The sequence below is a fragment of the Dunckerocampus dactyliophorus genome, chromosome 2 (assembly GCF_027744805.1).
Source record: "Dunckerocampus dactyliophorus isolate RoL2022-P2 chromosome 2, RoL_Ddac_1.1, whole genome shotgun sequence".
Classification (NCBI taxonomy): domain Eukaryota; kingdom Metazoa; phylum Chordata; class Actinopteri; order Syngnathiformes; family Syngnathidae; genus Dunckerocampus; species Dunckerocampus dactyliophorus.
The window spans coordinates 20,968,425-20,984,739 of record NC_072820.1 but is presented as its reverse complement, the minus strand read 5'-3'; the positions used below and the strand labels follow the sequence as shown (position 1 = coordinate 20,984,739).

Below are 16,315 nucleotides of genomic sequence, written 5' to 3'. Positions count from 1 at the left end.
TCATTGAGGATTGTCAGCGATCCTGAGCGAAGGAAGCGCTCAGACATAAAGAGCGCCATTAACATTTGGCACGTAGCAACGGGCTAGAGTGCGACGTGTGCTAATGATTACAGCGGAATGCAGACGAGTAATTAAACCGTGCTAATTCAAAAGCCGGAATACATAAAGAGGAAGAGCCACGCTGGGGGGAAGAAAGATATTTCTTTGCAACTGTAAGAGCTTCTGTGATATTTAAAAGCCGCTAATGTAGGAAATGACAAGAGCGTTCCATTCATCATTCTGCCTTTGCAACGATACTGCCAAACTTCGGTTTTTGCACCCCAGTTTTTGGAATGATTGGGTTTTCGTCAAAAATGTTTGTACAGTTTTGCATGTAACAAACTCGTGAGCATGACCTCTATATAACCTGCCATGGGGCCAAAGAAAGTTGCGAGTGCCATCACCTTGATAAAGAAGGTGCAAAACACTGTAGAATTTGATCTCGCCAGGATGTACGGGAGGTCCGCATCGGCAATAAGTCCTTTATATTTATTTTGCATTGTTTTCTGCATACAAAACTATACAGTCGTCCCTCGCCACATCACGGTTCTAATATTTGCGACTTCACTCTATCACATTCCTTCAAACATATGTTAATTATTGAATCAAGCTCTTTCGGGGTTGAATATGTATTATTATTTGTAAAAAAAAATGCATATTGAAGCAAATGTAACGTATTTTCTGCCTAAATGAAGCATTGTCAAGCAGAAAAATGGCTAATTGAACTGAAATACAAATACATAGCATTAAGTAGTCACATCACAATTTTGAATATAGTATTCACTCGACATCACTACCGTCAGGACATTTATTGCTACACACATGAGCAAGTGTCTTTTTTATGTCTTAAATGGCTTATTTTCTTTGATTATATATACTATATTGTGTAATGCAAATGTAAAGGTTATTATAGGGGTGTTATTTCATGTTTAGAGGGCTCTAATAAAACATTTATGAACATAAACGGGTTTTCCATGCCATAACTACAAAAATATTCAATTTAGAAAAAAGGAATCCCACTTTGCGGAAATTTACTTATCACGGTCGGTTCTGGAAGCAATTAACAGGGATAAACAAGGGATTACTGTAATTATTCTCTATATTTATTTTATAAATGTAATTTTTAAAATATTTTTGTGTGTCTTGAACAAATTAAATGTATTTACAATACAGTGTGGAACCTTGATTAACGCCATTAATCCGTTCCAAAAGGTCCCACTCTAACCAAATACATTTTTCCGATTAGAAATAATGTGAATCCAATAATCCGTTCCAGAAAGCTATAAATGTTAAAAATACGTTTTCATAGTGTTGCAGTTATAGTTTTCATGCAGAAAACAATTTGAAATGCATATAAATATATATAAATGATGAATGACATGGATAAAGGAACATGTAAGGTTACTTTTGCCTTCATTGAAGACGTGAAACAAAGACAATGCGTCAACGAGATCCAGACGGATGCCACTAGTAGAGTTATTTCTGGAATTCAGTCGTGTTTCTCACCTCAAGTATCTACGTTTATTTGGATCATGGCTGTAAAAATAACCCATAATGGAGCCACAGAAAGTAGCAAGGTCCTCTGGTCCTTTTTGCCTTGTTCTGTGAGTACTTAGTTTCCCTGCTTGGCTTCTTCTAACGTTACACTATTGTTCCTGCTCAGTTTTTCAGCATTGGTTTTATGTTGTACTTTCTGTGCTAGTTTTTTGGTTCCTTAATTTTGTAGTTCTCCCTGTTATTTCCGCTCCGTGGATATCAGCGCCTTTAGTTCTAGTTTTCTTCTTCCTGCGACGGTGTCCGGATCGCTTTGTGTTCTACTTTTGTATCTATTTTTCATCCGTGTATTTTTGCTACTTTGTGGACATCTTTGTAATAAATTTTTCTTACACGGACTGTCTCATCTCTGCGTTTGGGATCCAGCTTTTCGGCCTGAGGCCAATCGTAACAAAAAGGTACACACACCGGGGCTAAATTTTCAACGTTAACTGAAAAACACGTATGTGGCTTAACTGAGGCGCCACTGTATTTTCTATGGGGAAAATTGCCTCCGTTTTTGTATGTTTCGATTTTTGTCTAAATTAATTTTTTTTTAAATATTTTTTTTTTTTATTAAATTTGAAAAAAAAAAATTTAAATGTAAATTAAAAAAAAAATAATTAATAACAAAAACCAAGGTACCACTGTGTTCACTTTTAATTGAAACTGTTACCGAGCTATTTTAAAAATATATTTTTTATTGCGCTTGTGTTCTAAAACCCACCAGATCCAGCAGTTGTTACTGTGGTGCAAAACACCTTGCTGTGCCAGTTTGTAAACACTTTGGAACATGCATTACTGCCACCTACAGGAGGGAACATGTGAATTTCCGACACTGGTCAACCTCTGATTTGGTTCCATTTGTCTACTAGTATGTCACGGGTATCTGAAGTGCGGTTTTAAAAAGTTAAAGAAAACACAGTTGTATGTTTTGTGTTAACAAAGCAAATTTATAGTATTATTATTATTGTCATTTTATTTTTGGATTATGCCACTGGGCCAAGAGCTAGCCTCAAATTGGATTTAGGACACCCCTGGGTTAGACAGACAAATGAGCGGTGTTGTGCTTCAAAGAGAACATAAAGGTATGAGGTGAGGTATGATAGACAAACAATATCTAGCATCCTGACACCGTTTCACCGCCCACGTGTTCATGCTGAGCTGGATGGCGAAAATGATTACAGCTGTCTGGAAAGAAAATCTATGTTGACAAAATCCACATTTAAGAGGCCTGCAATCACCTGGGTGTTGCTCACATAGTCTATGTTCATTTAGCGGGCCAGATGAAGCGAGAGGTGAGGCGACTCCTCTGAGAACAAGTGCAGCAGATGAAGTGAATTGGAGGACTTCATTTATTGATTGATTCTCTCAGTAAGCACTCATGATGGCAATAATATGTGTTTGTGTGTGTGTTTGTGTGTGCGTGTGTGAAGGAGAGGTGACACAAAGCACCCTCCTAATCTAACCATGACGCAGCGTGGAAGCGGTGATGATGTGTTCATTTTGACAACTTGAAAATTACCATCAATAAAAGGCAGCCTGAGGATCCACAACACAAACAACCAACTTAGTTTCCACCTTGCCTTGGCACACAAACCAGTCCAGGTCTCCTGCAGACTTTCAGGAGTGATAAAGAGGAAATTAAGAGGAACCGGTGGCACCAGAGGGACATTGATTTTCTCAAATTGCGGAAAGCTAAACAAGCAAATGTCAACCCTGGTGTCCCCTTATGGAGCAAATGTGCTGGCAAAGTCATCCAGCCGCCGTCTAGCGACGTTAACATTGATCTGACGTTTGTGTTTGTGGCCTCCTGTAGCACATAAAAACACTCTTGTAAAAATATCTGTCTGTTTAGCGTTGAGAAGTTGCCCTTGAGGAGGTCATTACAGTGTTGGCTGCTCTTTGGCTTGAAAAAGGGCCTAAAGTTGTCATTGAAGCCAGTTGGTAATTCTTAATTTTTTTTCTCAAAGTACTCTCTGCTGCTCATCCAATGTCACTCAACAATACTCAAAAATACTGATTTACATTATGTGTTATCATCATAGCTACATGTACTGTATAAATCTGTCAAAGTGGTTCAATAACAATGGGTCTAGAAGAGAGCCCTGGGGGACACCAGAGGTCAAGTATGTTAAGTTGATTAGGCTCAAAAATGGGTAAATGAAGTCACATACCAATCATATTCATTCCAAAACAGTAGTTTCAGGCTATGATCTGGGTTGTCAATAGTTGCATCATAGGCGGAACAATGATAAATGAAAGACAATGCTTCAGGGCGACCGGTACTGGCTCAATCTGATAATTGTATTTCTATACAAAGCAGCACAGCAACTTTTCTAAGTCACCCAACACGAACGACGTGCTCACCGTCTCTCCTGTTGAGTTTGGCGAAGACCGGAGCGTGACTGCTGGACAGCTGAGACGAGCTGCAGAAGGCTGATGCCGGAAGATTTGACACCAATGCGCTGTCACAAACATCTGAGGACAGAAAATAATGCAGAGTGCATCTATTAATATATAGTGTATTAAGAGTCCTTAGTTGTCCCTGAATTTTGATTTTTGAACAATTGCATGCTTCCACTTTTGTGGGAGCACTTTGGGAATGGTCCTTTTCTGTTCCCACTGCACAAAGCAAGGTCCCTAAAGACATGCCTAGGCCCTTTCAGGATAAATGGTCCAGATTGTAGATGTGTGGATTGTTGTCTTTATCTCTGTGGTCCACAACCAGCCTGACTGCTATGACAGTGTGTTTGTTACTCCCGAGGAGGGAGTATTTGCAGCTCCACTGAGGAAACACTTCAGAGGAAAAAGAAGAGCAGGTAGCAGAGTTGTTGGCCTTTCAGAGTCTCCAGAGAGGCTGAGCAGTGGAGCTCAACTCTGAGGGAGAAAAATGAAGTTAAATACTTGCTGGAGTGTGAAGACAGTCAACATGACCCCCGGCTACTTCCTGGAATATTAAACTCCTGCATTCACATTATATGCACTTTGCTAGCAAAACAAAATGGCAACCGGATCCGGAAGTTATGCCCCGTCTATCATTGTTGACTCTCAAAAATGTTAAGATAAGATAAGGTATGCCTTCATTAGTCCCACAAGGGGAAATTAAACACAAAACATACTTTTACAGTTTTACAATTATAGTTTTACATGCATAAAACAATTCTTGGCCTAGTGGGTAGCATGCTAGCTCCCACGCCGAGCTCTGTGATTTTTTTTTAAATGTGCATTTTCTAAATATTGAAATATTCGAAATATTTGAAAATATCAGACTCATTGCAAGTCCGTGAATGCGTCTACACAGCATTCTGATTGCTGATTGGATGAGCAAGGGAATGTGGGGGTGGTGGTGGGCAGTGTGTGCAGTGAGACACGAAAAAGACGTCTTGTGAGTGCCCTACCCCCGTGGTAAGCTATCCATAACAATGTATACGTCTCTGAAAAGAAAAATCTCTGAAGAAAATAGAGAGTTTAATTTTGAATGGACTTATCTCCTGAACTCAGCTGGGATAGGCTCCAGCATACCTGCGACCCTAGTGAGGATAAGCGGTATAGAAAAAGAATGGATGGATATTCCTTTGCCTTCACTGCCAATGACGCTGGTTTACCTGTGTGCTTGATATATGATGAGAAATTAGCAAACAACAGAAAATGTAATGTTGAAAAACAGCTTATTCTGAAAAGTACCCAGCTGCAGATGGACGTAAGAATGTGATTTCGGAACTACTACAGAAGGTTGAGCAGAGCAAACATACTTTCAAGAAGTGGATGGATGCTCCAAACTCAACTGCAGCTGCTAGTGTTGTGGCTGCACATGAGATCGTAGTGAGGGGGCAGCCATTTACAGACGGAGAATACATGAAAGAATTGTTCATACAAATGTAACCCGCCCTGTTTCGCACAGGACCTTCGTAACGGGAGACGAGAGCGCTGACCACACGGCCAAAAGGCCAGACTGTAGACCGCGTGTTCAGCGCAGCTCTTTACGCAGAGGGAGTGGGGTTTACCAACGTACACCTGCACAGCCTCACAGGCAGGCATCCGTTACACAAATATCAGAGCATCTATACTCTGAATTAAAAAAAATAAACAGGAAATTTTTCAGAAAATGAAAGAAATGACTCTCTCCGCAAAGACAGTCAAGGACAGGACCAATAGAATGGCAACAAACCAGGTGGCAAATTGATGACATTAATTCAGCGCAAGCATATTGAATTGCCTGAGATGACTCAACTGATATAAATGACATTGAGCAGACAGCACTGATATGCAGATATGAACTCTGATGGGCTTTTGTATGTTAAAGCCGACTTTGTCTACATCTTACAAATACGGAAATAATTCAAAAAGGCCTACATACTGTAGTTCAGTGTTGAAATTATTTCAAAGTAGGCCTACACATGCACTCTCCACTTCAGTTATTTCAATACTTCTTCTATTACTGAACAGGTAGCGTTTAAAAGATTCTACGCTGTGTAATGTTTTGTCACTGCATCAAACAGATCAGTGTGTGGATGTGAAACAACTTTCTCCAGCTAAACTCAGACAAAACTGAAATCATTGTCTTTGGCCCACAGAAACGAGACCATGTTATTAGCCACCTTGAGACTCTTTCTGTAAAACCTAATCATCAGGTTAGAAATCGAGGGGTAATAATGGGTTCAGATCGGAACTTTAACAGCCACATTACATCAATACCATCAGCAGCTTTTTACCACCTAAAAAACATTTCCAAAATCAAGGGAATAGTGTCTAAGCCAGATTTAGAGACACTAATCTGTGCCTTTGTCTCCAGCAGGTTAGACTACTGTAACGGCCTTCTCACCGGGCTCTCTAAACGAGCTGTAAAACAGCTTCATTCCATCCAGAATGCTGCTGCTTGAGACCTGACCAGAACCAGGAAATATGAGCATATTAGTCCAGTACTCAGGTGTCTGCACTGGCTTCCTGTCGCTCAGAGAATAGACTTTAAAACAGCTGTGTTTGTGTACAAGCCTTTTCATAGGTCAAAGGACATCTCTGAGATGTTAGAGCCATCTCGAGCTCTGTGAAGCTCAGGGAGGGGTCTCCTGCGAGTGCCCAGAGTCGGGACTGAACACGGTGAAGCTGCGTTTCAGTTTTATGCTGCCAAAATCTGGAACACCAGAACACCAGAAAATGTGCGACAATCCTCAGATTTGGCAAGGCTCAAATCCAAGCTGAAAACACTTCTATTCAACTGTGCATATGACAACTGAAATATTTTATCTGCACTCTTCATTTTTAACTCATTTAAAATCTTTTCTGGAAAGATTTTATGAAGTGATTTCACACTTTTTCTCCATAGAGCACTTTGAATTACCTTGTGTACGAATTGTGCTCTAGAAATAAACTTGCTTTGCCTTTTTTACATCCATACTATTTTTCTCCAGAGGAGTCAAAATGTCTCTTTTGATGCTAAAGCTTGCCGTCCCCTTGGTTTAGGTCCATTTTTATTTTACAATGCAGTCATTTGTCAGCAGGATTATGTAAAAACTACACACTCGTTTTCCAAAAGTGACTTTCGTCACGCGGCTAAAATGATTGTGACGTTTCAATGTACAACCACGATAAGAGATTATTATTCGGTCCCAAGGAAAGCAGCTTTCCTGCAGTCGTGTTATTAAATGAATAGAGTTTTTGTAAAGGTCAGAGACTTTAATTGTGTTGTCTGTAATGAAATTAATCATTCTATGTAGAAATGAAGAGTGCGTCTCTATGCAGCATCGTTCATTGTGAATAAATTAGTCTTTATAAAGGCCAAAAAGGAATGTGAGCTTTAATCATTCAGGGATTAGTGTTCTACATTTAGGCGAGAACCCCATTGATTTCAGTAGCAGAGATTATTGCTTTAGGATAAAACTGTATTGTAGAAATTACAAAACAAACTACTGGTAGCTTATTTTAGTTATCAGCCATGTTTTTTTGCTTAAGTTCACCTGGAGGTTGGGCGGTGTAAACTCTATTTCCTACTTCCCAGCAGTGTGTAATGTAGCATTATGTCTACATGTTTCTTTTTTTAAAAAGTACTTTCCTGCTCATGTACTGCAAGGTTGGGAGAGGTCATGGAAGAGTTGTGGAAAAGTTTAGGACGTGAATTTAAGAGTTTAACCGCGGGTCCATCCCATCAATACAGTGCGACTGACAGCAGCAAGAGAGATTAAAAATGAATCCGCAGAGCGGTTGAGGCTTCTGGAGGACCAATTAACCCTCCACTAAACCCCCCACCACCACCCCGACACATCCAGATGGGCTCACGCTGCACCTGGCTCAGAGAGCGAGGGCCCTCAGCTCATTGTCCGCTTCTTCTTCACAGCTTTTTGAATAACAAAGAGCCCGGAGGGTCCGTGATGGGGAGGCGGGGACACTGAATACAGATGAGCTCCATCCATCAGTGGAACAAACACAAGGTCCTGCACTTTGGAGCTCTTTCAGACCCAAAAGCACCACAGTGCTTTGCTGCTTCTCAACGCAATTCATTTTTTTTATTTTTTTGGGCATTCAGATCACGTTGGAATGTTGTTGTGGTTCCACTCGGTTCCCACTCAGGCAGAAAACATCAATAAACAACTTAGCCATGCACACAACTTCTCCTCTGCACTTACTATGTCACTTCTCTAAAGTGTAAACGTCTGTCTTCACAACGTAACGTAAACACCAGGTTTTAATCAAAACTGCACTGATCCAGGCTGAAGACACTGACTGAGTTAAACTACAAATGTAAGAACACAGGAGCACCCGCTGCTCTTTGAGAAGAGCAATACGTGCTGTCCATTTCAGAGTCGCCAAAAGTCTTTTCTCTTGATTTGTTGCTAGTTTCTTTTTTCATAACAAAGTCGTTAAGTTGGCAACATCGATCCCTCCTATGTTGTTCTTTTATTCTCTGGAAGACCAGTTGCATTATAATGTGTTCATGAGCGAGTGCAAACAAGCAGTGCCAAATGTATTTCTGGAGGCCCACCACAAGTAAATGAACTGGTGCACTGCAAACAAAAAGTATATGCACACAAGATCAACACAGGATCACATTAATCCCTTGTTTATCACAATCAATTGTTTCCAGACCCAACTGTGATAAGTGAAGTTTCCTTATTTATAAATGGAAGATTAGTTGGAGCATTGAAAACCTGTTTACCACCTTCTAAATATGTTTTTTAACATTATTTGAGCCATCTAGACATCTAGACAACTAACACCCCTATAGTCACCTTTACAGATTTATTACCTAATAGAGCAGACATAAATAAGATTCATGCTTGTGTGTATTGATATAAATGTGTTCCCTAGGGGAGCTGAGTGGCGGGCGGACAGGAAGTGACGTAGGGGATTCAGAGTTTCAGCTTGGCATGAGTTACGGCCGCAACAGTATTTTATTATTATTAGGGATTATTGTGCTTCTTGTGAAATAATTCCTTGGCATCCTGCTCTGCTCAGTTGTTGTTACCTTTTCCTTTTATGGCTGAAAAGTATAATCTGAGCTTGACAGTCCTTGGAGCATCCATCCATCCATTTTCTATGCCCTCATTAGGGTGGCGGGGGCATGCTGGAGCCTATCCCAGCTGACTTCGGCGACAGGCGGGGTACACCCTGGACTGGTCGCCAGCCAATCGCAGGGCACATATAGACAACCAACCATTCACACTCACATTCATACCTACGGACAATTTAGAGTCACCAATTAACCTAACATGCATGTTTTTGGAATGTGGGAGGAAACCGGAGTACCTGGAGAAAACCCACAGAACATGCAAACTCCACACAGAAATGCCCAAGGGAGAATCTAACCTCAACATGCTAACCACTAGACCACCGAGCGGCCGTCCTTGGAGCAATTAATGCAAATGAATGTTGAGGCTGTACCTTGATGCGCTTTTCCCTTCTGTCTCTTCTGCTACATATCTCAGCGTCTATGAATGCAACTTCTGAATCCCCTTTATATGTATTTTCGTTCATTTAGCCATTTTCATGCTTGAAAATGCTTAATTTTGGCAAAAAAATATGTAACATTTGCTTCAATATGCATATTTGTTCTAGTAATAGGCTACATAACTAAACAGCATTTTTAATTAATATATTTTTATTTTTTTTAAGATATATTTTTTGAAAAACTGTGATAGAGTGAAGCCGCAAAATTCAAACTGTGAAGTGGCGAGGGATAACAGTATATACATACAGCCACCTAAGTTGTACAATAATTGGTGGAGAAGGTTACAGAATGTCTTTTAACGTAACAAAGACAGGCCCTATTAACTTCTCATTAGTGGTCATGATTGACTGCAGCTGACAGTCCTTTTTGGCAGCATAAAATATGTTTGACAACACTCATTGGATGGAACAGGAACAATATTCAGAACAATGACAAAGTCCAAGAAACTCAGTGAAGAGCAAAGCAGGAGATTTACACTCCATCAGTTCTGTCAAGAAGTGGTCATATATCCAGCCATAATTATGCCACAACAGGACAACTCTTTACATTTCCGTTCAATTCCAGATAAAAATATACATACTTTATTTTCTCATTGTGAGTCATAATGGAAACATCTCCCCTAATTAAAAAATAAAAAAAAAAATGGCACAGTCCTGTCATCTTATGTTAACAACAAACAAAGCGGTTTTGTTAACCTTGACGGAGGTCTGCGCACATTCTGACCATGTAATTAAACAAGAAAACTTAAAAAACATGACTGAAAAAGTGTAATATAAGAAGAAAAAGTTGAACTCTTGATACTACTAATACTAACGACAATAGACTTTGTCACCAATAACACAAAGCTGAGACTCAGGCTGTTTTTCCTTTAAAATATACGCTGGAACCTCTGTTTTCATTATTAATTTGTTCCAAAAGGTCAGATGACAGCTGAACTCAACCGAAACTCAAATTCAATAGTGTTTCTCACCTTCTTTATCAAATTGCTGGCACTCTCAACTTTGTTTGGCCACATGGCAGGTCATTTAGCAGCCGCACTCAATACACAATGCACAGTGAGTCACCAACGCATAGGGTGTTTTGTTTGGGCACTCAATTTTGTGGAGCGATACAGCAAAGGGTAAACGGACTAGTTTGTTACGTGCAATATTGTACAAAAAGCGAGACAGCGTATGACAACCAAGGAAACATTTTTCAATAAAAACTGAATCATACGAAAACTGGGGCACACAAAATCTAAGGTCTGAAGGTATATACTGTACATACAAGACGTGTGGACCTGAGTCGTGACTTGGACTCGAGTCAGATTGGAGTCACAATTTTGATGACTTGGGACTCGACTTAACAACATTATCATAGACTTGCAACTCCACTTGGACTTTGACATCAGTAACTCAGAAATTGACTTGGACTTTAGTCAGATGCCTTGAAACTACTTATTTTCAGTGTGTGTGTGTGTGTTTGCCCCCTGTGTGAAAAAGTGATGGCCCCCTAAACCTAATAACTGGTTGGTCCACCCTTAGCAGCAACAACTGCCATGAAGCGGTTGCGATAACTTGCAATGAGTCTCTTACAGCGCTGTGGAGGAATTTTGGCCCACTCAACTTTGCAGAATTGTTGTAATTCAGCCACATTGAAGGGTCTTCCAGCATGAACCGCCTTTTTAAGGTCATGTCACAGCATCTCAATAGGATTCAGGTCAGGACTTTGACTAGGCCACAGTCCTTGTTTTTCTTCAGCCATTCAGAAGTGGACTTGCTGGTGTGTTTTGGATCATTGTCTTGCTGCAGAACCCAAGTTGATTGCAGCTTGAGGTCATGAACAGATGGCCGGACATTCTCCTTCAGGATTTTTTGGTAGACAGCAGAATTCATGGTTCCATTTATCGCAGCAAGTCTTCCGGATCCTGAAGCTGCAAAACAGCCCCAGACCATCACACTACCACCACCATATTTTACCGTTGGTATGTACGCCAGATGTAATGGGACACACCTTACAAAAAGTTACATTTTTGTCTCGTCAGACCACAGAGTATTTTCCCAAAGGTCTTGGGGCTCATCAAGATGTTTTTTGGCAAAATTGAGATGAGCCTTAATGTTTTTTTTGTTCAGCAGTGGTTTCCGTCTTGGAACTCTGCCATTGCAGCTGTTTTTTCCCAGTGTCATTCTTATGGTGGAGTCATGAACACTGACTTTAACTGAGGAAAGTGGGGCCTGCAGATGTTTAGATGTTGTTGTGGGGTCTTTTCTGACCTCTTGGATGAGTCGTCGCTGCGCTCTTGGGGTAATTTTGATTGGCTGGCCACTCCTGGGAAGGTTCACCACTGCTCCATGTTTTCACCATTTGTGGATAATGGCTGTCATTGTGGTTCGCTGATTTCCCAAAGCTTTAGAAAGATAACCTTTTTCAGACTGATCCATCGCAGGTAATCTCAGTTATGTTTTAAAAGAGGGGGCAATCAGTTTTTCACACAGGGCCATGTAGGTAAAAATCAGGAAGGGGGCAAACACTTTTTCACCCCACTGTATCTATATTTTTGTTTCTAAATAAAGTCTTGATCTTATTGCCGCTACTGCCATTATTACTAGCATTAGCGTGATACTGAGATGCTGACGTCTTCCTGAGAGAGACTATCGGCAGTAAACATTAGTTCACCACCTTGGTGCTTAAAGTTGTATCGTTCTAATGTCAAATACTCTGGAAATACCACCAAGCTCCCAGCCCACCACAAACGTCACCACCCAGAGAAGCTACTGATAGCTGTAATGCTAGGAGGCTACGAAGAAGCTAAAAGGTGATCCAAAACAGAGCATGCTTGTCACTTGAAGTCACTTGAAGTCGCTTGAATAATTGGCTATTTTGCAGAAGCAATGGTACTACAGTTATGTAACCCAAGGTTTGAAACTGCTCGCTGATGTCGAGGAAGTTCAGTCAATAAAGCAATAGTCAAGAGACCTTCTCAACACACACAACACACTCCCGGTCTTCAAAATAAGAGCTCTGTGTTCTCCATCCTGTTTACTTGTAACAAAATAAGGGTGCCATAAAAAAAAGTTTACATTGACTTACCTGATGGCTAGACTGGCTATCTCATATGTTCAGTGTCTAGCTAAAAAAGCTGTCAAATAACCAGTTCAGAACAGGCCACTTGATACTCTTTTTGCTACATTCCATTCTTCATTATACTGCACTTAATTTCTACTCTTTTCAAAGGCTTGTAAGCCACAATTTGCATTTTATCAATAAAGGTAACTAATTATTTCATCACATCTTTGATTCATTTTGTCAACATTAAGCTGTTGACTCTCTGTCCACTGTCCTTCTCTCTGTCCCTTTCACATTTTTCATCAAGTGCTGTAAGTACGTACACTAGGTCCCCAACTTACGAACATCCGACTTGCGAACATTCGGAGATACGAACACAAGCTGTCTGGTTTATATTTTCAATTATTTTGCCTTGTAGTATCTCCATATTTATATTGCTACATGCTTGACCAGCAGAGGGCACTGTGACACTGCTAATGGGACCAACAGGTAGAGGAAGAAGGTGGGGAGAGAGTATAAAGGAGAAATGCAAAGCTAAATTGTAGCTGTATGAATGATACAACCCGGACAGAGCGTGTGATTAAAGTTTATGAAGAGTTAATAGGCCTGCTTAATTCTACACCACCCACAGAACACTACCTCTTTTAGAAGAGTCTAACGACGACGATTTGTCCTTTTTTTCAATAACTCCTCCTCCTCCTCTACCACTACCAACGACGTATGCTCGACCACTCCTCTTCAAAGGTAAATAACATTTATCATTACGTTTTATTATATCACTTTTTTTTAATTATCCTCTTTTAATATTACTTCTGCATCCAAAGTCATATTTGCATACATACACATATACTGTATATGTATACACGTACATGTAGTACCTATATCATTGGTAATATTACCTTTTGTTGGACTTACGAACAAATCGACTTGCGAACGGTCGTCTGGAACCAATTGTGTTCGTTAGTTGGGGACCTAGTCTATATAGAATCATATAGTATCATCGGCAGAATATTGTGATATATATCATATTGTGAGCTAAATATTGGGTATCGTATCACATTGTGAGTACAAGTGTTGGGTAAAATGTGTCCCCATTCAAAGTATTCAACTAATGTGATCATTATTCTGTCATTTCCAGCAAGAAAAAATATTTTCCCACAAAATCTGCCTCATTTAATGCGTCTATTAACATCCAATCAGTTTTACAAACAAAAAACGAGGGTGTGGATTACATTTCTGTGCACTGACTAAATGACAAAATGCTGTGTCAGCATTCTTTCTATATTATCTGTTACTACGTCTTGTCACACTGCTCTTATTTTATTTAAAAAAACGAAACAACTGAAAATGCATTCATTGTATTTGGAAAATATTTCAAATGTAATAGATTATTACATTGTTAAAATAACATTTTATTTGGTAAACACGAAGCAGTGCTTATGACTTGGAAGGACTCAAAAATTTAAAGTCTAGGATTTGGGACTTGCCTTGGACTTGCACGTCTTGAGACTTGAAATTAAAGACTTGAGACTTACTTCAGACTTGCAAAACACTGACTTTCTCCCACCAATGGTACATGCTTCTTGGTGCATCTACTGTATGTTGGATCGGTTTTTCAAAATATTAAAATGGCCCCCGCGTCTTCTGATTTTTCACTATGCAGCCCTCAATGGAAAAAGGTCAGTCAATTCAGATGTTAACTTAATTATTAACGATTACATTTCTGGCACGGCCACACGGTGGATGAGTGGTTAGCATGTTGGCCACACAGTCAGGAGATCTGGAAGACCTGGGTTTGAATCATTGGGCATCTCTGTTCATATCGTATCATGTCCACACCGTGCATGGCGGGTTTTCGTGCGTGTGTTAATTGGCGACTCTAAATTGTCCATAGCTTTGAATGTGAGTGTGAATGGTTGTTATATGTGTTGTTATATGTGTTATATGTCTATATGTGCCCTGCGATTGGCTGGTGACCAGCTGGGATTGGCTCCATCATACCCCCATTAGGATAAGCGGCATAGAAAATGGATGGATGGGTTTTTGACGCTACTCTTGTATTGGCATTCAGACTGCGCAGGTGTAACCAATGAAGTGGTGTGAGAATGGTTATTGCGACGCAAACACAACAAGGCGGCAGAGTAAGTCTTAGCAAGAGACACCTTTAGCGACGCCGCTAGCAGCTGACATCTAGCGTGGGGGTGTCCTCCGTATCATTTGAATTCTCTGTGTGTGGATGGAACAAGCTGATTAAGACTGTTGCATTATTCAACAGGAGTCAGTGTGTGTGTTCCAAAGCTGCCAGTGGCCAACTTGTTAATTGATTAATTGAAATGCAGAGCCGTTGCACGACTCTAACAAATACCCCGAAGGTGAAGACATGGCGGGGGCGCTCGCCTCCTTGTTTCATTAGCGGGGCTTTAACGCGTAATTAACGGCAGAGGCTTGAGAGGCTCACAGCGGACAGCATCTTCAGAAAGCTCTCCACTGACTTCAACCAGATACTCACTTCAGCTGTTTGCTGAGCAGTGAAATGAAGCACAAGGTGATGGTTAAGTGGTTGAAAAAGAAGAGAGGGTATATTTAACATCAGGCCAACACTGTGGAACCTCTAATGGCGGCCATGAGCTTGTGGTTTGGAATTCTACTAACATTTTAGCAGAATTAACGACTCCAACCATCTAATGGCAGATTTTTGTAGCTAATGTTTGTCCAGAAAGTCTTTGCAACCTTGAAGTGCAATCATGCAGCGCGAGGATTGATGTTCTCCCTTGGATTCAGACGAATGCAATTAAGAAAGACGCGTCACTTACAGCACACTGCATTATTTCTCTATTAGTATTCCATTTGGAACATTTTTAAAATGTAATTCATCCTGTGTCTTAATGTTAATGTTGCAGTCATGCATGGCAAACATACTTCAAATGATCTTAATGAGGAAAACAACACATTTATTTTCCAGTGTGTTGACTGTCATCATCAGGCTAATGTACGGCTTTTCTTCTGCTGCTGCCACACACACATCAAGAGTGATGGCATTCGTCAATTGGAAAAGCAAAAACAATCCTTCCAACAGAAGATCCACATGAAAAACACAACTGATCAAAGGAATATTTCATTTTTTTATTTAATTATTTAATTTTGAAGTCTTCGTGTGTATGTACACCGAGAGCTAATTTAACAAGATTCATATTCGTTGGCCAATGAAGCTGATTCTGATACAGAAACACTGCTTCCGCTGAAAAATACTATATATTTATTCATAATATATTTAAAGCAAGACACCTCGAGAATGCAGCATTTATAGAGCATCCTTTTACCCAAAAAGATTAAAAACACAAAGGAATTGAACCCGCAACTGTCCTGTCATATCTTATAGTGGAACATTCTAGAAGAGGGATCACTAACTGGCGGTCCAAGTCTGTACGCAGATGGCATCCTATACAGACTTGCACTTATAGTCAAGAAATTATTGAAGCGTTTTAAGTTTTCACGAGGCGCTCCTATTTTCAGCGGTGCGGCTTTTACAGACTTTATGGTACTGATTGATCAGGAAATCCACTGACCAATTGCATGCAAGTTCCGCCATCCCACATGATACTACTCACATACTACTGACATGTGCACATGTGCATTCCAGGCGCTAAACATTGTGACTCTAAATACAAAGACAGACGAAAGAGGAGAGAAGCGAAGCGAGTGACACAGCGGAAAGAGTGAAATACAGGGTTAAGAAGTGAGAAACCAGTGAGA

At 40.3% G+C, this 16,315-nt stretch overlaps 1 protein-coding gene across 2 annotated transcripts in view; it reads right to left on the bottom strand.

Moving 5' to 3' along the window:
• LOC129176998 (contactin-associated protein-like 4) overlaps nt 1–16,315 on the bottom strand; it is an 81,812-nt gene that overhangs the window by 53,449 nt on the left and 12,048 nt on the right. For both annotated transcript variants that reach the window (XM_054767663.1, XM_054767662.1), the window contains exon 2: nt 3,943–4,053. In XM_054767663.1, the coding sequence (XP_054623638.1) occupies nt 3,943–4,053 (111 nt within the window). The remainder of the gene's footprint in view (nt 1–3,942; nt 4,054–16,315) is intronic.